The 24,217-nt window shown below is 37.5% G+C and overlaps 1 protein-coding gene across 1 annotated transcript in view; it reads left to right on the top strand.

The window, feature by feature from the left end:
* Nucleotides 1–24,217, top strand: part of prex2 (phosphatidylinositol-3,4,5-trisphosphate-dependent Rac exchange factor 2) — a 151,394-nt gene that overhangs the window by 5,707 nt on the left and 121,470 nt on the right. The window contains exons 2-5 of the mRNA XM_051882280.1: nucleotides 18,505–18,576; nucleotides 20,137–20,259; nucleotides 21,019–21,123; nucleotides 22,388–22,489. Of these exons, the coding sequence (XP_051738240.1) occupies nucleotides 18,505–18,576; nucleotides 20,137–20,259; nucleotides 21,019–21,123; nucleotides 22,388–22,489 (402 nt within the window). The remainder of the gene's footprint in view (nucleotides 1–18,504; nucleotides 18,577–20,136; nucleotides 20,260–21,018; nucleotides 21,124–22,387; nucleotides 22,490–24,217) is intronic.

Here is a 24,217-nt window from a genome sequence, read left to right as displayed (position 1 = left end):
TCCCACAAATCTGATGTTAGCTATGGCAATATAGGTATATGCATAAGTTGCTCTGTTATCCGTTTTCTCTTGTTCTGTTTATTTACATTCAGTCTGAGGCCTGTTGATTTGTTGGTGTCACATGACCCGCACTAATGCTAAAAGGAGGGTTTCATATCTTTTCCCAGCCAGGCAGTAAACCTTGCAAGCCCATCCCTTGGGGTCACAGTTCTCCATCCTCAACCTCTTCCTCTTGGTATCCTGGTTTATCCATCTGTTGCTCTGGAAACTTGTGGGCTTGATCATCATGCCCTCTTCCCCCATTTATCACTGGCGAAAACTTGGAGCTATTTTTGTCTCAAAATGTTTTAGGCAGTTTTATTGTTTGAATCAGTGTTTGACATTTTTTGAGTCTCAAACATTTGCTCTCAAGACTTTGTTTGACACTTTTGAGTAGGGCTGCACGATTATGACAAAAATCATAATTGTCGATTATTCCCTTGAAATTGTAATTGCAATTATTAATCACGATTATCATAATTTACATTGAATGATGTTTTGAATAGCTTTATACCATTGTTTGAAGCAACTGCATGCCATAGTTTTATATATTTATATAAAAAAAAAACCCAGCTAAAAATGCTCTTCCTGATTTTTTTTACTGCTTTTCTATAGCATTAAGCTTCAAATGTCAACTGTACATTGGTTAGGTTTCTACTTTAAATAAAAAAACAAAATAAAAATAAATATATGGGCCATTTTCCTGGTTGCATTTGCACCACCAGTAGGAACTCTGAAGTGATGTAAACCACGCTTGTTGTTGTGACTTTTATTTTGATGGCGTGGCAGACTTTTATTTTGACGCCGCCAAACAGTGCTCGCATTCTCATTCTTTATTAGTTTACAATCTCTTTAACAGTCCTGTCTAATTCGTTATTAGATAGTAATGTTATACAAAGAAAGTAGACAGTATATGAAAAAGTATTAGCTTTTGCCTTGTGGTTGATGCCCAGTGTTGCTAGCTGAGCAGAAATACATAATCATGTTTCCCTTGGTCCGCCTCAAAGTCGCGCTGGATTTTCTTCTTAGCGTAAGGTTGAGAGGTCCATCTATCACTGTTTTCCATGTTTGTATTAAGGTAGATAAAAGAAAAGTGATAAAGAGGATAAAAGAATTAATCCTCATTTAAGTGTTTGAGACATTAAGTAGAAAAGTGGTAAATGTTTGCAAAACTCCTTTTTGGAGTATCACTTTCTTTCTCACTTTAATACTCTTTTTGTCCCTGTCTCTTGCCATTTTTAACAGCCTTCACCTCCTGCATATGTTCCATCCATTATGTCCCAATACTGTTTACAAGGAATTGTATTTTCCCCTTGTTACATGGAGGATCATTAAGATTCCAATCTTACTAATGAGTTTGGCTTTCTTTTTCCACTGTATGGTCTAAGGAGTTCTCATGCGCCGCAGACAGACGTTTTAACCAGCAGAGGCCTTCCTTTATCTTATCCTGAGCTCTTTGAGCAGTATGCTTAACTAGCTCCCCAAGGCTCCGGCCAGGTCTCCTCATTCCAAATGCACAGCATGAGCGCAAAATGTGTCAGCCATTTTTCTATTCCTGTGACAGTCCAATTCATGGAAGAGAACAGAGGCTTTTTGTGCCCCTGAGGGAATTTAGAGGCGAGGTTCGGCGTTCAGTCTGAATTTACATGATGGTGCTTAAGAACAAGGAAGTTGTCGCTGGTGGGGAGGAATTGTGCCCTTCCTGCTGTTGGGGTCTTGAGGTTGTTTGTTTCCGTGATTGAGATGGAAGCGTCTAATCACCTGTGAAAGCCCTCCATCCTTCAGCTGCAGCTAAATCCCACATTGTTTAAAAAGTCTGAAGTGATTTAGTTTATGGCCCTTCGGGACTTTCTCTCAAATCACATCGTTCAACAGTTTTTTACATCTCATTGTTATGCTTCTGGGGAGCAATTGATTTGTTCCCCTGGGACTACCAAAGTAAAAAAAAAATGTATAGTGATCTTCATGCATGTCCCATAATTAACCTCTTGTTTGTTTTTGAAATTGTTTTACACTTGCATCCATCTGTGTCCCATTGCATTGGTGTGCAGTCCTGTATGTCATGTTTGTGAGTGCACAGGGAGCTACGAGGGGCTCTGGCCATTGAGTTCCTTTAGCTTTTGTGTCAGTGTGAGCAGGATTTCCTTCCTTCCTGCCCCTCCCCTCCTTTTACATTGTGCTTTGCTTCCCCTGCACATAGAGCTGGCTGCGGAGGCACACGGGCCGCTCCACACGACTAGAGTCTATGCCAGGGCATCTGTCTCAGATCAGTCTCTGGAAGACAGCATCTGAATAAGAAACCCATGGTCAGATGTTTTTTGGTCAATTTGTTTTGGAATATGGCAAGGGTCATAGTGACCTTTTGGGGGGAAATTTTCTCTCCTATGAGTTTTGATTATGGGCTGTTAGTCCAGGAGATGAATGAATCATCTTTGCTTGGCCAGCTGGCCTTTCAGTTGAGTGTACGTGGGTAAGTGTCAGCATCTATGGAGCATCCATGGTCATGTGAAATAGCAACCCTTAGTGTTGCAGTTGCACCACCATATGATGAGTAATCCGTCTAGCATGTAAACACATGCTAGACGGACGTGCAAATCCCTTGCGTCTTTTGCGGCATCTCGCGCATGACGTGACGTTCTAAATACGTGGCACTTAAGTTAAAATCAGTTCAACTTTTAAAAAAAGCGTCTCAAGACCTTGCATTTTTTCCCCATTCCACTGCCCGCGTTCTTTGTGAACGAGCCCTAAGTCAAAATGAACTCTATTGTGAACCCAGAAGAAAAAAAAATACTGGTAATTTTTTAATGAATGCAGAAAATTTCTTCATAGTAACTCACATTTCTGCCGTGACAACTCTCGGAGAGTTTGGCATGGTAAAGAGTTGTTAATGTGTTTGGTCTTGTTGCTGCTGTTGATTATAGCTGCTGCTGCCGCCAATACGCACAACAATACACACGACATGCTGCTATGAGCAAGCAAGACATGCTGCTGCTGTACAAGAATACATAAATCACCCCCGTAGCAGGTGGAGCCAGGGATGGTGGAGGGTTTCTGAAAGTGCACTGCAAACTGCTACAGCAAACAATAGGCAAGAATTCAAACGTTGAGCAGCAAGTTTATTGGCTACCAATACAGCAGGAACCAATCAGATATGCCCTATAGAGAATGATGTAATTGGGTTAGGGACTTATGAGCCTTCGCCATCTAGAGTTTCATGGCAGAACTTTGTATTGGGCCCCATTTTTATGGACTTTTCTTATAAATGATATAATTCATTTTTACTTCCAAAAAGCATATTTTTCAGTGTTTTAGAGTAATATGTTTATTTTATGTTTTGTTATTCTGTTTTCTGAATTCTATACACTCAAGACATTATTTTTAAATGTTGATCTCAAGGCATAGTTGTAGGAGATATATTAAAGAAGTAAAGAATATATTATTTACATTATTGTAGTGTCAACACCATGTTATTTGGGATTCCTTCTGAAATGGCTTTTTATTTCTTGGAATTTCTTAAAATGTCTGGATCCCAAAGGAGAAATTCAGGTGAAAAACAGGAAAATACAGTGTAAAGTAAAAGTGCACTTGGAAGTAAAGGGTAGTGAGGAAAGTGAAGGACTAGAAACAGTGATTTGGCGGAAGTGACCAACCGGCCACTATAAATCAAATCTGTCCTTGATGTCCTTTGTTATTTTGTTCTGTTGTTGTGGCAACAATTCACAATCATTGTGTGAAAGTTGACATAGTGTGTAGTACGGTGACTGAGTTCCACAATATCCTGTATAGCATATTAAAGTATTTCCTTCCAACGGTCCCACAAAGCCTTCTGAAATCTGAATACAGGTTTATGCTTTTTTTAAGGTATTCGCATACAACTTAATTCACCTTGTAGCATACAGTTATTCATCTTGGTTATGTAATTATGTTAGATAATATTGTTTTTTTCTAGTACAATAACTTAATTTAAATGGCTAAATATTGTTTGCTTTGGACTTAATGGACTTAAAGATGTTAAATGTTAAGCATACTGTCCCTCTAAGCAAGATTATACATGGTATATACTGCTAATACTGGTATTTCTGCTAATAATCCCAGATAAATGTTCATATTTAATATTTCCAGCATAATTACATACAGAAATTTTGTGTTAGGTCAGTTACCTGTGTCAGCAATGTGCAGTAGACACACCCATCTTAACGATTGCTATATATTGCTTATCCTGTGCAAATAGGCATAAGATTTAGGGTATGTTTACACATCAACAATGTACTAAAAACAGAAACGTTTTTTTGCTTTTGTCACGTACAGACAACAACATTGTCAAAACGATCCTTTGACATGGATCCTTGAAAACGACTGAAAATGCTGTATTATTCATGCCAGGCCGGTAATTGGTGATATCACTTTGAAAAGAAACACTATAGAGTGAACATGTAATGCGCATGATGTCGCCGTTTTCACAAATTCACGTTTTTGTTTTTACACGGAGACGATAACGGTGCCGTTTGAAACCCGTTTTCAAAAGTATACGCTTTTTAGGCCCCCAAAATGCCATTGTCGTGTAAATTAACAGCCCAAAACGCATAAAAAGTTTTTCTTTTTAGCTGAAAGTGGTGTATAATCGGCCCCTTAGTCTCAGACGTGTGCTATGCCTAGATGGTGCAACAGATAATAATTCTACGCAGAAGTTGAAATGCATTTTACGTCCAGCCTAGGCTTTCAACAGGGTATACGTCCAGCTGGTGCAACCGGCCCCAGGTGTTAGCGGACAGCTGCTGAATGACAAGTTTGTATGAGAGATGAGGTGGCAAAGCAACGTTATCATATAACAGATGTACATAAGTAAAGCGCCGTTCATGCTGACAGTGATTTTATCACTGGAGTTCGCCGGATTGATGTACTGTTGGTTGCTCGTTCCTACTGCCGGTTGTCCTGATGTTGGTGGGCTGCGTGACTGTGTTTGAAATTTTTCGAACAAATGAGGTGTACTGTTTGTAAAAATAATATGTCATTCTATTTTAACAAGACTCAACAGCTTTACATTCAGGCCGCCATTCTGGATTGACAATAATATGTCTTGAGGTCCACAATTTGTTATTTACAAAATAGCCAAGTCCACCTACTTTCTTGTCTGCTTGAAATATGTCCGGTGAAACCACACTGAATTAGAGCCACGTTTCTGTGATGCACATGATGTTTGTATTCTCATTTTCTGAGTCAGCATTGGTAACATGATCATTTTATTAGTCAGAGACCTTAATTTCAAGTCTGCCAGTAAGTCAGTATCTGTTTCTTTTCCTTCAGCATGTGTGTGTGTGTGTGGACGAAGACATCAGCTGTTGTTTTGTTTAGCATAGGCTAATGCAAAATTTTCCACAAGTTCGCAATCCATTGTTGAGAGAAATATTCCAAATGCCAGAAGTAATGCCAAATGTATTAGCCCTAAACTTTTTCATGGTAGTAATATAGCATCAAAATACTTATACTGTAGCCAGGGGCGTAGCACCGATTCTCGGGCCCTATGCAAAGATAGTGTGTCAGCATCCCATGCCAGCATCCCTTTGCCAGCATCCCATGATCCATGCTATTTATTTTATAATATATTATATATATATATATATATATATATATATTTATATATATATATATATATATATATATATATATATGTATGTATGTATGTATATATATATATATATATATATATATATAATATATTATAAAATAAATAGCATGGATCATATATATGAAAAATATATATATTTTTTTTTAAATAATAGTATACAACTATATACATAGCACTCACTGATAGAAAAGCAGTTATACTATAAATCATGTAACACTCACATTTGTGTTTGAATTGTGCTATTTAAATAGAGCACCCCAGTAATATTAGACATAAAAATGACAGTTTAACAATATTTAATTGGAACTGTGTTTTATTAACAGACATTGTGCCTTGTATTCCAAAACATTACAATCTTTCTAAACTATTTAACAGTGTAGGTACCTCTACAAGCATGATGAACACAGGATTGATATTACCCTGAGCCATATATTAGGCTACATGCTGATATTTATGCTATCATAACGTGTATAGTTTAAGAATGGCTGCTGAATAGTATGGTAGAAATAATGGCAATTGTGATATTACTTTAATCTTTCATGACTGTTACTGAGATGGCCAATTATTATATATTTTAAATCATTTTTGTCATTTCTGTAAAATGTTAAAAGTGTGTTGGATTTGCCAACAATAGCTGCCTGGATCTTGTGATGAACTTTGTGAGTGTTTAACGTTTTTAATCATTTTTGATATACATTTTTTTTAGTTTATTATCATCACGCTATCTTAAAATTATATGACCAAGTTTGCTCATATTAATAGGCTATTTTAATGCAAAATCCACACAAACATCATTTACATATTGTTTTCCATATTTACAATTTATCTCTAAAGATTTGTCACTCACTTTTCGTGTTACTTCTGTGTTTAGAGTATGATAAGAGCGTTTATTACCGGCTTAGAAACAAGTTGTTTCTCCTTATGTAGGAAAATACAGACTCTTTCAGCAAGCATCTATTTACATAACGTAAACAGCGGCATATATGTCGCCGTCGCCTCGCTCAAACAATATAGGTTCTCACTTGGTCTCTTTGGAAAGAAATTTATGAGGAATTGTTTTCCCTTACTGTTTAATTTCTGCCTGATCTTAGCTTGAACGGTGGCGCCGGCGCGATTCGAAGATCACACTCCGGAGTCCGGCTTGTCCGCTCTCCCTTACAGCCATTTAGCGCTTTGCAACGTTCCCAGACAGCCAATCAAATCATGCAAATTGCGTGCATGCTGTGCTCGTCGGAGGCGCTTACACAGACGTGTGCCAAAGCTTGTCAAACGAGCAAACAGAGAAATAGTGCAGACGCAGTGAATGCGCACAATTGTAAAATAATAATAATGATAATAAAAATTTCAGGATCGTCAAGGGTCCCTCACACGCCAGGGCCCTATGCAGTCTGTTACCCTTTTCTCCCCACTTACGACGCCCCTGACTGTAGCAAACCGACTATGTATTAAAAAAAAACCCAGACAAAATGCATTGAATCAAACTGATCATGGAGGTACTGAGATTATATCAAGTATACATGCTTTGAAACATGTTAAGTTTGCTTCTTGAGCACAATCGATGGGGTCTGTAAAGCGGCATGTAAAAGATCATGACTTACAGTATTATGAGATCTAATGCTTGAAACCGCTTGAGGATATTGTCAATTCTTTGCCAGTCCTGGCTGCAGTGCTTCTTTATCTCTGATTTGTTATTCAATCCGGACATAATCAAAAGTCCAACCCAGGAGACAAATTGAGTGAGCACTGTTTCATCGTACAGGTCAGTTAAAGGCTAGTGCCTGGAACGGGAAACCGCAAGTGCAGCTTTTAAAGCTAAGCCCCGATTCTTATTCATTGACAGACTCCATGATGCCTGATTCACCTCAAACCTTTGCAGGATTGTCCTTTGTGGCTCCACTGTGATCGGCGACAGACTGCTGGTGCCATCTTCCCTGTCTCTTGTATTCTGCTAACTAGTCCCGGCCTCCAACGGAGTGACTGGCATGCTGAAGGGGTTAGTGAGGGCCACTGTTCATTCATACACAAAGATGGCATTGATCCCAGAACACTTGGAGGGGGCACTTTTGGCCGGCCCTTTTCATTGACATTCAAGCTGTCTTTAGGGATTTCCAAAAGGAAAGACAAAGTTGTTTTCTCTCTTTCCCTCCACTGACGGCGTCCAATTGCAACCAAGTCTGAGGTTCTAAGATCCCCAACAGCATCAGATCCAGTAAAAATTGGCTTTATTGAACAACCCAAGACAGAATTCAAATCAATAGCACTGTCGTGTGTGCCACACATGCTGACTGAGCTTGATACGTGCAGCTTAAAATTCAGCTTGTCACCATGGGCATTCAGACGCCATTCTGTAATGGGATTTTGACCCCTTGATACACAACAATAAGCTTTGATATGCACATGCAGTAACATTAAATTAGCTATTATGAATATAATAATAGGAGATGTGTAGAAGCATTTTGAAATGCTATTACACTGCACATTTGTTTGTCATTGAGACAGTCGGAAAATTTGTCATGGGAGCTGATATAACACGATCACGGCCCTCAAGACATCGCTCCTCATATCGTTTTCATGAGCTGCAGTGGGATTAAAATTATGGGTGTCACATGGCAGTTCTTCTCAAACATAAGAAAAAAAGAAGAACAATTCCAGTCTGGTTTTTTGCCTCTTTAGCTGGTGGACCAACATAGCCTTACTGTTCACCTGCAAAACTGGCTGGGGGTCTATTGACTAAGATGTTTAGCTTCTTTAGGTAGTTAAGATGACATACAGAGAGACATACAGAGAGACAAAATAACATTCTTCATTTAAACAATGCTGATAATTATTCTTAAAAGACCCAAAATAGGTCTTTTTCTCTGACAAATGACCGTTCGCAAAGACCCGCCCCCTTTAGTTACTGTTGCTACGTCCAACAAGCCATGCCGATCTCTCAGTGAAAAAAATATTGCGGAGCAAAGAGGACACTAACAACACGTCGACAGACAAGACAGAGCAGGTTACTTTTGATATGAAACAAAATCTCAAATTTCAAATTTTGTCAATTTTTAAAGAAATTTAAACAATAAATACCGTTTTGTGGCTCTTTAATGTGTCGTGACAGATCGCTGTAGCGCCTCAGTTCAAGCGGCTTGTGAACCGATCATCTCTTCCTACTAGTTCATTTATAGCATCAAATAAACATGAATGAACATCAGAAGGAATGTTTCAATCGCGGAAAGACGTCAGTACACACCATTTTTCAAGTTCAAGTCCACCTACGTTAATCTACTAACTTACCTGACTGCTTTGTCGGACAAAATGGCGGATTCAGCGTTATCGCCTGTCAATCAGACTCCTGGCGAAGGGTCAATTGTCAGCGGCTGCATGAAAATGTATTTCTGCATGCCTCCTACAGTATATAATGAATGTGGGTTTGCAGTCTTCATTGTATTGTGTAGTCTGATTCATGAACAAATTACTATTACGAACTTGATCGAAAACATACTGCGTAGTCCAATTCATGAACTCTTATAAACTGGTTCTTTTTAATGGCTTAAAACATTCAGTGACTCTTATGAACTGGTGCTTTTTAGTGGCTTAAAACATACAGAGTGACCAGTGTAATCCAATTCATGAACAAATGACTCTTATGAACACGTTTTTTTTATTTTTTATTATTAAATCAAAACCATACAGTGTTATCAGTGTAGTATGATTTACAAACAAATGTCTCCTATGAACCTGATGTTTTTAGTTAGTCTAAAAAATACAGAGTGACCAATGTAATCCTTTTCTCAAACAAATGACTCTTATGAAATGGCTATTTTTAGTCAATCAGAAACAGTGAACAGTGTAGTCTGGTTCATAAACAAATGACTCCTATTAAGGGGTTCTTTTTGATTAATCAAAACCATACATTGTGACCAGTATAGTCTGATTCACAAACAAATGACTCTTTTGAACTGGTTCTTTTTAGTTAAATGGAAATTTCTGTCATTAATTACTCACCCTCATGTCGTTCCAAACCCGCAAGACCTTCGTTCATCTTCGGAATACAAATTAATTTATTTTTGATGAAATCCAAGAGGTTTTTTTTATCTCCCATAAAAGCAACAAAATTACCACATTCAAGGTCCCGAGAAGTAGTAAAGACATGGTTAAAATAGTCAACATGACTACAGTGGTTCAACATTAATGTTATGAAGCGACGAGAATACTTTTTGTGTGCAAAAACAAAACAAAAATAACGTTTTATTCAACAATTTTTCCTCTTCGGAAAAACCTCTTGGATTTTATCAAAAATATCTTAATTTGTGTTCCGAAGATGAACGAAGGTCTTACGGGTTTGGAACAACATGAGGGTGAGTAATTAATGACAGAAATGTCATTTTTGGGTGGTTAGTTCTTTAAGCAAAAACATACAGTGTGACCAGTGTAATCTGATTAATAAACAAATGACTCCTATGAACTGGTTCTTTTTAAGTAATTAAAGCCATACAGTGTGACCAGTGTAATCCGACTCACAAAAAAATTACTCTTTTGAACCGGTTCTTTTTAGTTGATCAAAAAAATACAGCCTGACCAGTGTAATCTGATTCCTGAACTAATGACGCTAATGAAATGATTCTTTTTACTGAATCAAAAACATACATTGTGACTAGCATAGTATGATTCACGACTCTTATTTGTCACACAGATAGAAATTTGGCAAATAGATAGAGGACATTCTAGAAATTAACCACAGCAAATTTGGAGTCTCTCAAACTCAAACCCTCTAACGCCACCAACAGCTGTAGGTTTGCACTCATATTTATGCTAATATCTTTTGAACTGCAGTTTTCAACTCTCAGCCAAAACATACAGCCATTGTGACCAGTTTAATCAAATTCATCAACAAATGACTCTTATGAGCCAGTTTCCAAAAGTTGGGTTACGCGTTTGAATCAATCTGAAACACTATATAATTACTGCTTTCTGCTAATGCTGTATAATTTGCAGAGAATTTCTTTTCATATTAATTTCTCAGCAAAATGAACATTTTGTTTTTGAAATGCAGAGAATCAGTCAATCTGTATCCATACCCAGCCCTTTAAGCCAGTGTCTCATGTTGTCTCCAAAAACCAATGTTAAAATAATAAGGTTGAAGACGCATTATAAAAGCGGGCTACACGCAACTAGACAGGTGGGCGTTTGTGGAAAAAAAAAACATATATTGAAAAATTGCCTTGTCTTTGTTATTAATAACAAAGACAAGGCCATGCACACATGAGGTTTTAACTTGTCCCAAACCAGCATGTTAGCTCCCAAGGCATGTATTTATAGTAAGAGTTTCCTGTGGATGTTTCCCATTGGGGTCTGCGGAGGCTCGGATGGATCCTGATGGTGTTATTAGCCACCATTAAACACAGGCTTGTTTTATGCTCTTCTTTGGATCCTCCATGAAAAGCTTGTTTTGTTGCTCGTGCTGTCTTTCTCCGAATTTGGTATAATGTCTCACACTGTCACAAAGCAAAATCCTCTCATGGCATGCAGGCTTTGTTGATGTTGTGCAGAAATAGGCCCTGGTAAATTGAGTTTTTCCTCCACAGGAAGAAAAGCACAGGCCATTTCCTCAGACGCCCTGGTGTGGGTATATAAAGGAGGCTGGTCTCAGGCTTATGTTCATCATCTGTCTGGAGAAAGGAAAAATTAATGACTGTGGGGAATGAAATTTAATGATAAACACATACAGATATATGTGCAGGATTAATAAATAAAATTAATATTAATAATAAATAAAAAAAATAATTTCTAGATGATGATTATTATTATCTGGTTCCAAGATGTATCTTATTAACATTATTATTATTAATGATGATGATGCTTTATTATTAATAAATTATTATTAATTCTTATAAAGAGATGCATTTTGTAACTAGATGATGTAGTTACATCATCTACCAGCAGGGCTAACTAGTTCATGCTAATTAGCCAACCCTTGACCACTTGAATTAAAGTGTTAGTTCACCCAAAAATGAAAATTCTGTCATTAATTACTCACCCTCATGTCGTTCCACACCTGTAAGACCTTTGTTTATCTTCGGAACACAAATTAAGATATTTATGATAAAATCCGATGGCTCAGTGAGTCCTGCATTGACAGCAAGATATTGAACTCTTTCAAATGCCCAGAAAGTTACTAAAGACATATTTAAAACAGTTCATGTGACTACAGTGGTTCAACCTTAATGTTATGAAGCGACGAGAATACTTTTTGTGCGGCAAAAAAATAAAATAACGACTTTATTCAACAATATCTAGTGATGGGCAATTTCAAAACACTGCTTCATGAAGCTTTGAAGCTTTACGAATCTTTTGTTTTGAATCAGTGGTTCGGAGCATGTATCAAACTGCCAAAGTCACGTGAACCATTGAAATTTCGAAATGTTTCGAAACACTTATGATGTTATATAGCCTCGTTTACTGAAATCATGTGACTTTAGCAGTTTGATACACACTCCGAACCACTGATTCGAAACAAAAGATTCGTAAAGCTTCGAAACTTCATGAAGCAGTGTTTTGAAATCGCCCATCACTAGATATTGTTGAATAAAGTCGTTATTTTGTTTTTTTTGGTTCACAAAAAGTGTTCTCGTCGCTTTATAACATTAGGGTTGAACTACTGTAGTCACATGAAAGAGTTAATTATCTTGCTGTCAATGCAGGCCTCACTGAGCCATCGGATTTTATCAAAAATATCTTAAATTGTGTTCTAAAGATGAACGAAGGTCTTACAGGTGTGGAACGACATGTGGGTGAGTAATTAATGACATAATTTTTATTTAATCAAGTGATAGGTTATTATTTTTATCTTGTCTCTTTCACTGTGTGTTGCAGTTTGTCTTTAAACTAACAGTGGTTTAACCTCAATCCGTTGGAGATTAATATTTTTTTTTTGCTCAAACAAAGCACTTGTGTCGCTTCATAAAATTGAGGTTAAACCACTGGAGTCACATAGATTACTTTAATGATGTCTTTACTACCTTTCTGAGGCTTGAAAGTGGTAGTTGCATAGTCTGTCAATGGAGGGACAAAAAAACTGTTTTCATTAAAAAGATCTTCGTTTGTGTTCTGAAGATGAACGAATGCCTTACGGGTTTGGAATTACATGAGAGTGAGAACTTAATGACAGACATTTTATTTTTGGGTGAACTAACCCTTTAAATTCTGTGCTGTAGACTTGGTGCAGACTCTGAATGTTTTCTTTCACAGACTGAACTAAAGCCTGACCCATTTACCACAAAACAGAGCATCAGTGGATCATCAGTGAACAAAGAAGCCATTCATAAAATTATGTTTTGAATGGAGAGTGTCTGCATTTCAGCAGGCACGAAAATTATCGAAAGTTACCTGTGATTGACCGCAAACGTCATGCAGTATTTCCATTCTGGAACCCAGTAATAATATTGAGGTTTTCAGGATTAGTAAAAGGGCACTAAAATTCAGAATGAGAGAAACAGAGGGAGATTTTCCAGTCTTATAGATATGCGTGAACATAATTATCAGATTATATTTAATGGCCATAATTATAATATCGGTGGATCCCTAGACTTGTATTATGCTGTGTAGATTTAGTTTCTCCCTGGATGGGCTTGGATGGGCTTGATTTCTTTATTTGTCTTGTGTTGGGGCTGTCAATTGGCTGTCATACATAACTTGTGGTCGGAAAGAACATGATTTGTGTCAGAGATTGTGTGTGCAAACCTGTCATTGATTTTTCAGGGAGAATGACAGGCAGCTGTACTCATAACATTCAGAGACTGGAAGAGATAAATGCTGAAATTTAGTATTACATAACTATTAGAGGTGCTACAAAGCCATTGACTGTCATAAGGAAACAGGCAGGGCCACTGAATGGCGTCTAACTGTAACTGCAGAGTTATACAATGACTTTGTGTCTTTTCCACCACATGCATGTATACACATGAGAAGTAAACAGAGCATGAGCCTTGGCCACTGTGTAGGATTTGGGGGCGGAATGTCTCCTTAGCTGGACAAATGTGTAAACATATTCAAACCCATACAAACATACAAATGCCACTATACATTTATTGCTTCCTGGAGGCAGTAAGTAGAGGGAAGGACAACAATTGTACATACATACATGTATGCATACGTGTACATTACCGTTGGGTAAGTAAGATTTTTGTTTTTAAAGAAATTAATACTTTTATTAAGTAAAGGCACATTAAATCCATAAAAAGTCACAGTAATACATTTATAATGTTGAAGAAGATCTCTAATTCAAATGAACTTTATTATTGGGAACTTTTTATTCATCAAAGAATCCTGGGAAAAACTGTTTTATGATTTTCATAAAAATATTAAGCAGCACTTAATATTGTTTTTTTTGTTGTTGTTTTTTTAACATTGATAATAATAAGAAGTGTTTCTTGAGCACAAAATCCACAAATTCACAGGAATAAATTACATTTTAAAATATATTGAAATACAAAACAGTTATTTTAAATGGTAATGATATTTCACAATATTGCTGTTTTTAATGTATTTTTGATCAAATAAATGCAGCCTTGCTAAACATACATGTTTTAAATTCTTTCTGGAGGGTTCAAGCCTCAAATTAGGATGGTCAGAATCCCTCAAAGCCCCCCGTAATTGGCACTGCAGTCTGAATATTTTTCTATGAGACCTTAACCGAAACCCTGCTGGCATTGAAGATATTAGTATGAGAATGACTTTATGGCTTGGTGCAGGTTCAGAGCGTTCTCATATTCGGTCACCTGGCTGTCTAATAAAGGCTGGATTTACTGCAGCAACCTTCCGTCTGAAGCTGAAGACGAGACAGTGGCCAGCAGGTGTATGTGAGGGGTATGTGTGTGAGTTTGTCTGCATGTGCGCACATCCATGAGTTTATGAGTAAGTGTTTTGTACTGAATATTTGTGAGGTGCTCTTTGAATGGGACAAGTTGTTTTTTCCTGCAGTCTCCTTGGATCACATCCACCTTTCCACCTCAAAGTTCCTCATTGACCTTCCTTAAGTCTCATGCTCAGAACTGGTACTGGATTCTTTTTTCACTGTATGACTGTAGACAAAACAGGCATTTACTCACCCTCATTTTGTTCCAGACCTGTGTTTTTGTTACTTTCTTTTTTGCCCATACAGTGAAAGTCAGCAAGTAAGTTTGATAACACGGGTCATAATTTGGGTCATGGGCGGCCAAGGCACATTGATGCACGTGGGGAGCTGTAGCTCAAATTGCTCAAGAAGTTAATGCTGGTTCTGAGGTGTTGACTTGGCCTCCAAATTCCCCAGATTTCAATCCAATCGAGCATCTGTGGGATGTGCTGAACAAACAAGTCTGATCCATGGAGGCTCCACCTCGCAACTCACAGGACTTAAAGGATCTGCTGCTAACATCTTGGTGCCAGATACCACAGCACGCCTTCAGGGGTCTAGTGGAGTCCATGCCTTGACGGGTCAGGGCTGTTTTGGCAGCAAAACACAATATTAGGAAGGTGGTCAAAATGTTATGCCTGATCAGGTGTATATATATATATATAGTTCAGACATGAAACTCTAGAGGGCACAGGCTGTTCTTTACATACAACCTGCAAGCAATCACATCATTACCGCATGGCACAAGCTGATTGGCCTCTGCTAATCCTTCAGTCAATGAGACTGTTTGCTCAACATTTAAATAGTCGGTTCATTGTTTGCTGTAAGCTAGTCCTAGTTCCTCTGAAGTCTTCCACCTCCCCCAGCTCCACCTGCCTACATCTGCTATGCGATTTATGTATGTTCTATTTATGCAGCAGCATATATATATGTATATATATGTGTATATGTGTATATATATATATATATATATTTTTTTTTTTTTTTTTTTTTTTTTTACAAAGCAAAAACAGAAATTAGAGGGAACACTGGTCATGTAATTCTATATGCATCTAAGGAGACTATAGCATTTGCTGTGGAAATTGGTCTAGGATTGAAATGTTAGAAGTGTGCAAGGTTAAAAGCTGCCGAACCTCAGTTATACCAGGCACTCATTGCAGTGGGGTGAATTCTGTTCTAAAGCTCAGATGACATGAAAGCATATGCAGATGTAAACTGAAGTTACATGCAATTAGCCCAGGCCAGCAGCCCCATCAAACCAATGCAAGGTGCTGTTCACTGACACTCCACACGCATGTTCATTATACTTGCTAATCTTGTAGCCGTGGAGCACAGCTACAAAAACATAATCAGCACCAAGGCTTTAGCTGCACAGCCGAGCCGCAATCAAGAGCCCGGTTTGATTACCTCCTTCCTTATTCACCCTTTCGTTTGGATTTTCGTTTACAGAGAGTTCTGGAACTGTTTAATTTCAGTTGATGAAATATATAAGTGGTTAGTTCTCAGCCTTGTAATCAGCACATTCAGTTTGCATGTGATTATCATACCGGTTGAGAGCCTCTCTTTGGATATTTGACCCACTCGCTCTGCAGTGTGGACTAACTGTTTACAGCACAGCCATTTAGACAGATATGCTAACAGGAAATACCTAGTTTTCTGTACTGTCATTAAATTGTAGTTTTTATAGTTAGCATTTTCAGTGAAACAACCCTTCTTGAATATCTTCATCCATATGAAGATTGATACAGACCAAGATATAACTTATAAGTTAAAAACTATATACATCACAACAGGACAGGGTTTGCTCTTACAAAAAGCATTGTGGCAGTGCTATGGTACAGTAAGGGAATCAGACAGTAATATTGTGGTACTTTTATATTATTCCATTGCGCACTTTTATATTATTTTCAGTATTTTGACAATATGAAAACTGGAGTAATGGCTGCTGAAAATTCAGCTTTGTCATCACAGGAATAAATTGCATTTTTAAATAGAAAATAGTTATATATACCATACTCAAACTTTTGATCATTAATGAATGTGTACCGATTTCATAATAAACAGCAATATTTACCTCTTTACCTGTATTTTTATTTGTGCCAAATGGACTTTTGTGAACACTTTTGAGTAATGACTGGAATCAGAATTTGACATCAATTCAATTAAACAGTTTAAACTCATTCACCAAAATGAATCACTAAAATCAATCTTACCAACTCTAGCACAGTTTTCTTAAAGGGGTGGTTGATTATGATTTCACTTTTTTTTAACTTTAGTTAGTGTGAAATGTTGCCGTTTGAGCATAAACAACGTCTGGAAAGTTACGATGCTCAAAGTTCAGTGCAAAGGGAGATATTTTCTTTTAAAGAATTCTCTGTTTAAGGACTACAACAAACGGCTGGTAGGTACTACAACAAGCTTCTTCCTGGGTTAGTGACATCACTAACCCTAAAATTGAGATAAACCCTGCCCCCGAGAACACACAGCAAAAGAGGTGAGGCCATGTTGGGCTGCTGTAGAGAAGAGGAAGAGTTGTAGTAGTAGAGTGTTGTTGCCATGCCGTCATTTTACGCCAGACTGCTTCACAAACAAGGGTCAATTCAATACTGGATTTGCATAAAAGATTAACATGACGGTACATGCTAGTCGATGAGCTGAATCAACTCCACAGCAAATACATAAAATTATTCACTAACCGTTCAGAAACGTCCAGATACATTATAAAAGTTGTAACTTCTTCCTGAGTCTCTCCATCAGTGTCAGACTCCGGTTTGAACAATGTAAGGCTAAACACCGTTATTGACAATCGTCATTTTGGCTGCGTGAGATTCTCCAGCTTTGTTGTTGTTGAACAACCAAAGCGCGAACTGTTAAAGCTCCGCCCTCTTCTGGAAAGGGGGCAGGGAGCAGCAGATCATGTGCATTTAAAGGGACACGCATGAAAACGGTGTGTTTTTGCTCACCTAAATAGGGGCAAATTTGACAAGCTATAATAAATGATCTGTGGGGTTTTTTGAGCTGAAACTTCACAGACACATTCTGGGGATACGATAGACAAAAAAATCATTCAAAATCATTTCTAATATAGGCCCACCTGAACTGTCTTTTAAAACATTGAGAAGTATATTATCATAAACCTGTGAGCAATTCAACAGTGCTGAATCCACGATGCAAGATGTTCTTTCAGTCTTTGTTTGAACATGTACCATGTATTTAACATGCATATTAAACAAACCAAACATTTCTGAATGAGTTTCTGAAAGCCTTTGCCTCGCTCATATAACAAATCAACAAGATGTACAACCACAACCAAGATACCACGCTTTTATTTAGCTAGCTTTGAGATGTTTATAATCCAGACATGACAGCCCAATTATCTCAGGCTGTTTTATAATAGAAAAAGCAAGTGTGACAGTGTGATTCAGATAAGATGTGAATCGTTTAGTTTTTATTGAAACGATTCTCCCCATCAGCATTCCAAATAGAGATCTTACTGTGTGATAGGATTTATTTGTGTTTACTGAAATTTCCTTCATGCATAGTGACTTGTGGACACAGCTATTCATCAAACCTCAGTGCCTGAGATGTACTGTATTTATTATTTCTGTCTCTTGGCAAATGCAGTCACTCTTCCTTCCTGTTGTTTTTATCTCAAGTCCTGTTTTGTCAGACCCCCAGTTATGTGGCATCTTTCCCCTTTCTCCTTGAGAAGGTTGTAAATTGCATTTGTTATGTATTCCCTGCTGTCAGTGATCCGGAGGAGAAATTGGATTTCATGTTGGATCATTAGTGTTGGCTGTGGTTTGCTGTAGTTTCAGTCGGTCAGGGCCCCTCCATCCAGCTTGCTGCGATTGGATATTCAACTCAGTCTTTTCTCAGATGGATGACCGTGCAAAGGAGAAAGACATTTTGGCCTATTTGCTGACTATTTACATTCTCCTCTTTCCTGTGTCCCCAACAGGTACTTCTTCATCGCCTCAATCAGTATGCTGTGTCTAAAATTGATAAGAATATCACAGAGGAGACTGTCAAGGTGAGTTTTGGACACACTATTGGTTTTAGGGGCACACTCAAACCTCAAAAATGATTTTTTTTTACCATAAAATACAAAAGGAGATATTTAGCAGAATGCAGAATTCTCTTCTCCATACCATGAAAATGAATAAAACTTCAAAAATGACAAACAAGCAATGTTGTTATTATTCACTAAAACTGTTAAAAATCATTTTCGGGAATTGAAATAAAACTAAACTAAACTAAAATATAAATATTCGTTCAGATTAGATGTCACATTTTCCCCTGTTTTATGTTCCTATGGCTCTTATTTTGAAATGCATTTCTATTCCATTGTTTCTGGTTTCATTTCTCGTGTTTATTTCCTGTTTCCCTTGTTGCTATGGTCCCTAATTTGCCCTTGTTTGTTCCCTAGTCACTAATTACTCTCACCTGTGCCTTTGTTATCCCTTTACCTCTGTGTTTTTGTAGTCGTTTGTCAGTCATTGTCTTTAAATGTCTTTTTATGTCTGTGAAGCTGTTGTTTTTTATTTTCCCCTAGGGTTTTGTATTATCTTCTTTGTTTATTTAATAAAATGACTGTTTTCAAATAGATCCTTGCATACTCATCTCTGGACCGAACCGTGACAATAAATATGTAGAACGCTGCAGGGAATTAAAAACTGAAAATGTAGCATTAAAAGCTAATTCAAAATATTAATACAAACTAAAATATTTCACAAGATATAGTAAAATAACACTGCATAATACCTTTGCACTATATTGTAAGTCATAAGATAGGTTTGTGTGAGGAACAGACCATAATTTAAGTTGTTATATGTTGCTGTAGTTTGACATCAGTGACGTTAAACGTCATTGTTCTCTCATCTCTCATGATGAATCATCATGTGCCAGACATGAGGGTGAGTAAACGGACAAAATTTGCATATTTATGATTTGCTAAATTCGAACTATTTCTTTATACAATACATTTTCAGCATGGTTGGCAGTGCGTGACAGAAACTCAGTGCATTCTGAGTGGGAATTCTGCTGAGGGACAGTGAGTGCTTGTATATTCAGTCATGTAAACAAGCTCAGACTGCTGTTTGCATGTTTTAGAGCATGTCTGAACATACATGTGTGTGCGGGATGCTCACTGACCAAGAGGACAGTCAGAGGACAGAGTTATTGAATATATGAACTATACAGCAGCACACAGCTGAATTGTCTTCATATACAGTGTTTTTTTGATACTTAAGATACATTTAAAAATGTCTTGATGTAATTAGGTGTAATTAGGTATAAAATATAAAACCAAATGTCTTAATTTTTAACTTTATATTTTTGACAACTAACAAACTTTCTGAAATGTTTTGAATGAAAAACGGATTTGTGTTGCATCTCTTAGTTTGATATTTTGCTATCTAATCCAAAAAATATATATTCATACTGTATATTTTAAAGAGAGTGCCATGCACTGTTACAGCCACTTCCAGACCTTCCCTTTTTTTGAAGTGCATTGTTGGGCTTCCAGATCCAGACAATGTCCCTCTGACTCCCTCTGTCATTAAGTCAATGTTTCCATGCGTTCGCCCAACAGGTGCTGTTTTCTAACCTGGAAGAGATCCTGTCTGTGCACAGGGACTTCCTGTCCATGGTAGAAGAGCTTCTGCAGCCTGACCCCAGCCCGTATCATGAAGTGGGCCGCTGCTTCCTGCACTTTGTGAGTCTCTGTCTGCCACTCTCTCTTTTTCTCACTGTATTACACACATCCCTGCTTTAAAAAAAACCACTTAATTTAAGCTTGTCTTAGCTGGTTTTAGCTGGTCTCCAAGCCTGGCCAGCTGAAAAGTGCCCAAAACTCTTATAAACCCAACCAACAGACCAGCCTGAGACAAGCAAACCAGCTTAGGCTGCTTAAAGAGATTTTTTTTTTTTTCCACTTTATATAGGGGTCAGTTTGGGGTCATAAATGATTCTTTTTTTAATTATTAAGAAATTAAAACTTGTATTTTTTATTTATATATATATACATATATATACACACACACACACACACACACATATATATGAGGTCAGAGGTCATTTTTAGTATAGATACGATTGTTACGAAAAACAAAATTGTAAATAAATGGGACTTTACCTTTGCCTTTCTGTGCCCTTGAAAATAACTTGTATATTTGAGTCAAAAAAGTGGATTTATAGTTGTGAGGGAAGAGCTGCAGGGGTCCTTTGAGTGAGATGCTGTTTTGTGGTTTTGGGATGGAGGCACTACTTTGTTGCGCTAGTATTCGATCGGCAGCCTTCTGTCTGCATCTGGGCAAAATCTCAAGAGATGCTGGATTTCTGAAGGGCATGAGGAGTGAAATCTCAGAATAAGCAGTTAGTCATACAGGCAGATTCAAAAGACCTTACCAGAGCTGGCCTCCTGTATGTGACTGGCTGTATCTTTGTGTGTTTTTGTGTCCGTGTATCTCCTCAGAGAGGAAGGTTTCAGATTTACGACGAGTACTGTGGGAACCACGAGAAAGCCCAGAGGCTTCTGCTGGAGCTCAATAAGATCAGGACAGTACGCACGCTTCTGCTGGTAAGACACTTGTTGCTACACTGTATATAATTTTGGTGTGAATTTACTAGCTAATATCCATGCTGATTGTCTATTTTACAGTAGAATTCTGCAAATTATTGCAATTAAAAATGACACCTAATGTGACTTCACACTGACCAGGAGAAGGAAATTATTGAAGTATAGTAGTATACTACACTTTATTTCGATGGTCCATTTTAGACATTCTACTAACTATAAGTAACTTGTCAACTAATTCTCATTATAATATATATTATGATAACTGTGTGTGCCAAGTGTGCAAGCCCTGTTTAAAAGTCTCTCTCTCTCACACACAAACACGTACACGTTAGAATTGCTCATAATCCTGTCCACTGTCAAGACATTTAATTTGCATTAATACACATGATAAAGATTCATGATTTTGTTGGACACATTTCCTATTCCTGTCCCTGGATGGTGAGCTCATTAATGGGCATGGTAATGGGCAGGACCGGGCCAAGGTCAGGTCTAACACTGAGGGGCCAGTGGCATGTGTGTGTAACACTATATCTTATGACCTCCTGCGAAACATGCAAGCTCCTTGGAGAGTCCGACACGAATTCATTTCCTCTGGCCGAGCTGACAGGAGTGCCCTTCAACTCTCTGTCTTTGTAATGTAATGCAAGAAAGCACTGACCCCTCTATAACACTAAAGTACATACATTAAAGACAAGCTGTACACTTGGATTTTGGAAGCTTTATGTTATTAGTTACATTGTGGAAATGTAAAAACATGTGTATATTTTTATTCCAGTGCAACTGATAGGCTTATATAGGCTTCTGTTATAAGTGCATTACTGTAAACATGGTTGCTTTTAATAAGGTAATCAGCAGCAGATGCTGATTTTTTTATTTATTTATTGTATTTAAAGTTCTTTATGCCCTTAATGGTTGTTTGCTATATGTTTTTTTGAAAATTAAGATAAATGAAGGTGTTAAGATAAAAAACAGATATATAAACACTGATGTTCTCAGCAGTAAAGGATATTGTTGGTAATCTATACGGTGGGATTGCGAGCGCTCCTAGATTTACTGCTTCCTAAGTCTTTGAACTCATGCTGTGGTGGCTATATGGTCGTAACTGAATTTGATTTAATGGCAGTTTTACAGCCGTGACCTTGAGGGGAAACGTGCCATTCTATCATCCCTCTGAGACTCAAGTTCAAGTATGGAGTGTCAGTAAAGACTGCATAGAGGATTTTTTTTTATTTTCTGACCTCTTTTGCATTTTTTATCTCTTAAGAACTGCATGTTACTGGGCGGCAGGAAGAACACAGAGGTTCCATTGGAGGGCTACCTGGTTGCACCCATCCAGAGGATCTGTAAATACCCGTTACTCCTGAGAGTGAGTACAAATTTTGCAACTATAGACATGACGAACAATAGTATGCTGTACTGTAACATGACTTCATCATTTTGCATGAATGATTATTACTGGAAATAATCAGTAATAAAATTATCAGTTGTGTTTGGAAATTGTATTTATATATATATATATATATATATATATATATATATGTATATATATATATATATATATATATATATGTAAGAAATAAGGTACGAGAGGTGTATCGTGTTGTGCTGTATCGTGAATAAGTCACGGCTGAAGGGTGTTGTTAGGCACGACGCAAAGCGGAGACCCTTCAGCCGTGATCTATTCACGATACAGCACTAGCCTCGAGTACCTTATTGCTTTTATAAAACGGTTACCACACAATACAAATATTAAAGCCAAAAAATATATGTATCAATGCAACTTTCATGAAGTAAAATCACTAAAAGCCTTCCTACCTCCGGAAAAAATAGTCCCTGACCGTGAACAGCAACAGAAGTTACATTATTACACCATTAGATGGCGGCAAAGATGGCGGCTGAGTGAGTCACTCAGTAGCGAAGACTTTTATATTGAAAAGACTGAATTGTTGTGAACACGGAACAAGACACAACTGACAAAGGCTTTGACTAGCGCTGTCAGTCACAGGAAAACAACTTAACTGTTAAAAGGACAAGATATTGCAGCGGACATTTAAACAGATTTTTTATTATGAACATAGGACTGACCTGAAGGAAAATGCTAAATCTGAATGCAGGTAATAAACTCGCTCACTCGATCTCTTTCTCACAATTCTACATAATACAGTATTTTTTTTTCTTTTTTATTTCTTTGAAAATTAATTTTTTTACAGTGTGTTTTCCATAAATGTCTGCACCAATAATTCGGGTCATTCTTTGTATGCATACAATTTGCAAATTGTGTGCACTGTGCAGTATGCATACTGCTGAAATAGTATGAGTAGCATGCTCTTCCAAACATGCCAGCATGTTCTACTGTAATATTGTGACTTTTTTACTTTGAATGTTACACCCAATTGCTTGAAAGTTTAATATAATCAGTTTAATTTAGTGCACTTTTTTATTATTATTAAAGTGCCCCTATTATGCTGTTTTAAAGGTTCCTAATGTTGTTTTGGAGGTCTCCTACAATATGTTTACATGCATCCAAGGTCAAAAAGCACTTTAATTTTCTCATACTGTATGTATTGCAGCACCACCTTTTTTCTCACATTTTCTGAAACAGTTTGATAATGAAAGGATTCAATTTCTCTAAACTCCTCCTTTCCTCAAGCCTACTCTACTCTGACTGGTCAGTTGGCCCAGTCTGTTGTGATTGGGTAGTGCTTACAGCATGTGTTGGAAACAAAATGCCCATTACCATATCTGAATTTCAGCTCCATTGGCTTCCTCAGCACTTGTTTACATAGTGATATGGACAGCAACGATGGCGTCAGTTTTACCGCATCAATTTGAGCCCAATTCCTCATCCTTTTGAAGTGCATGCAAAGTGGATTTGCTTTCACAGCACAGAAAACAGTGTCTTCTCGACATGTCGACTACACAAACCAAACTCGTCCAGTCCTCAGCTACAACTAGTGTTTGAGGGCGGGTCAAAGTAGACATTGTCTGTGGGCAGCCAAAGCACATTTGTTACAAATCTACATAGGTTTGTCCAAGAAGTAAGACTGGAATTGCTGACGACTTGTTTCATGCAGAATCTGTTCTTTCTTTTAAG

The sequence above is a fragment of the Ctenopharyngodon idella genome, chromosome 23 (assembly GCF_019924925.1).
Source record: "Ctenopharyngodon idella isolate HZGC_01 chromosome 23, HZGC01, whole genome shotgun sequence".
Taxonomy (NCBI): Eukaryota; Metazoa; Chordata; class Actinopteri; order Cypriniformes; family Xenocyprididae; genus Ctenopharyngodon; species Ctenopharyngodon idella.
The sequence above is the reverse complement of the archived record's forward strand: the minus strand, read 5'-3'. Positions and strand labels throughout refer to the sequence as shown.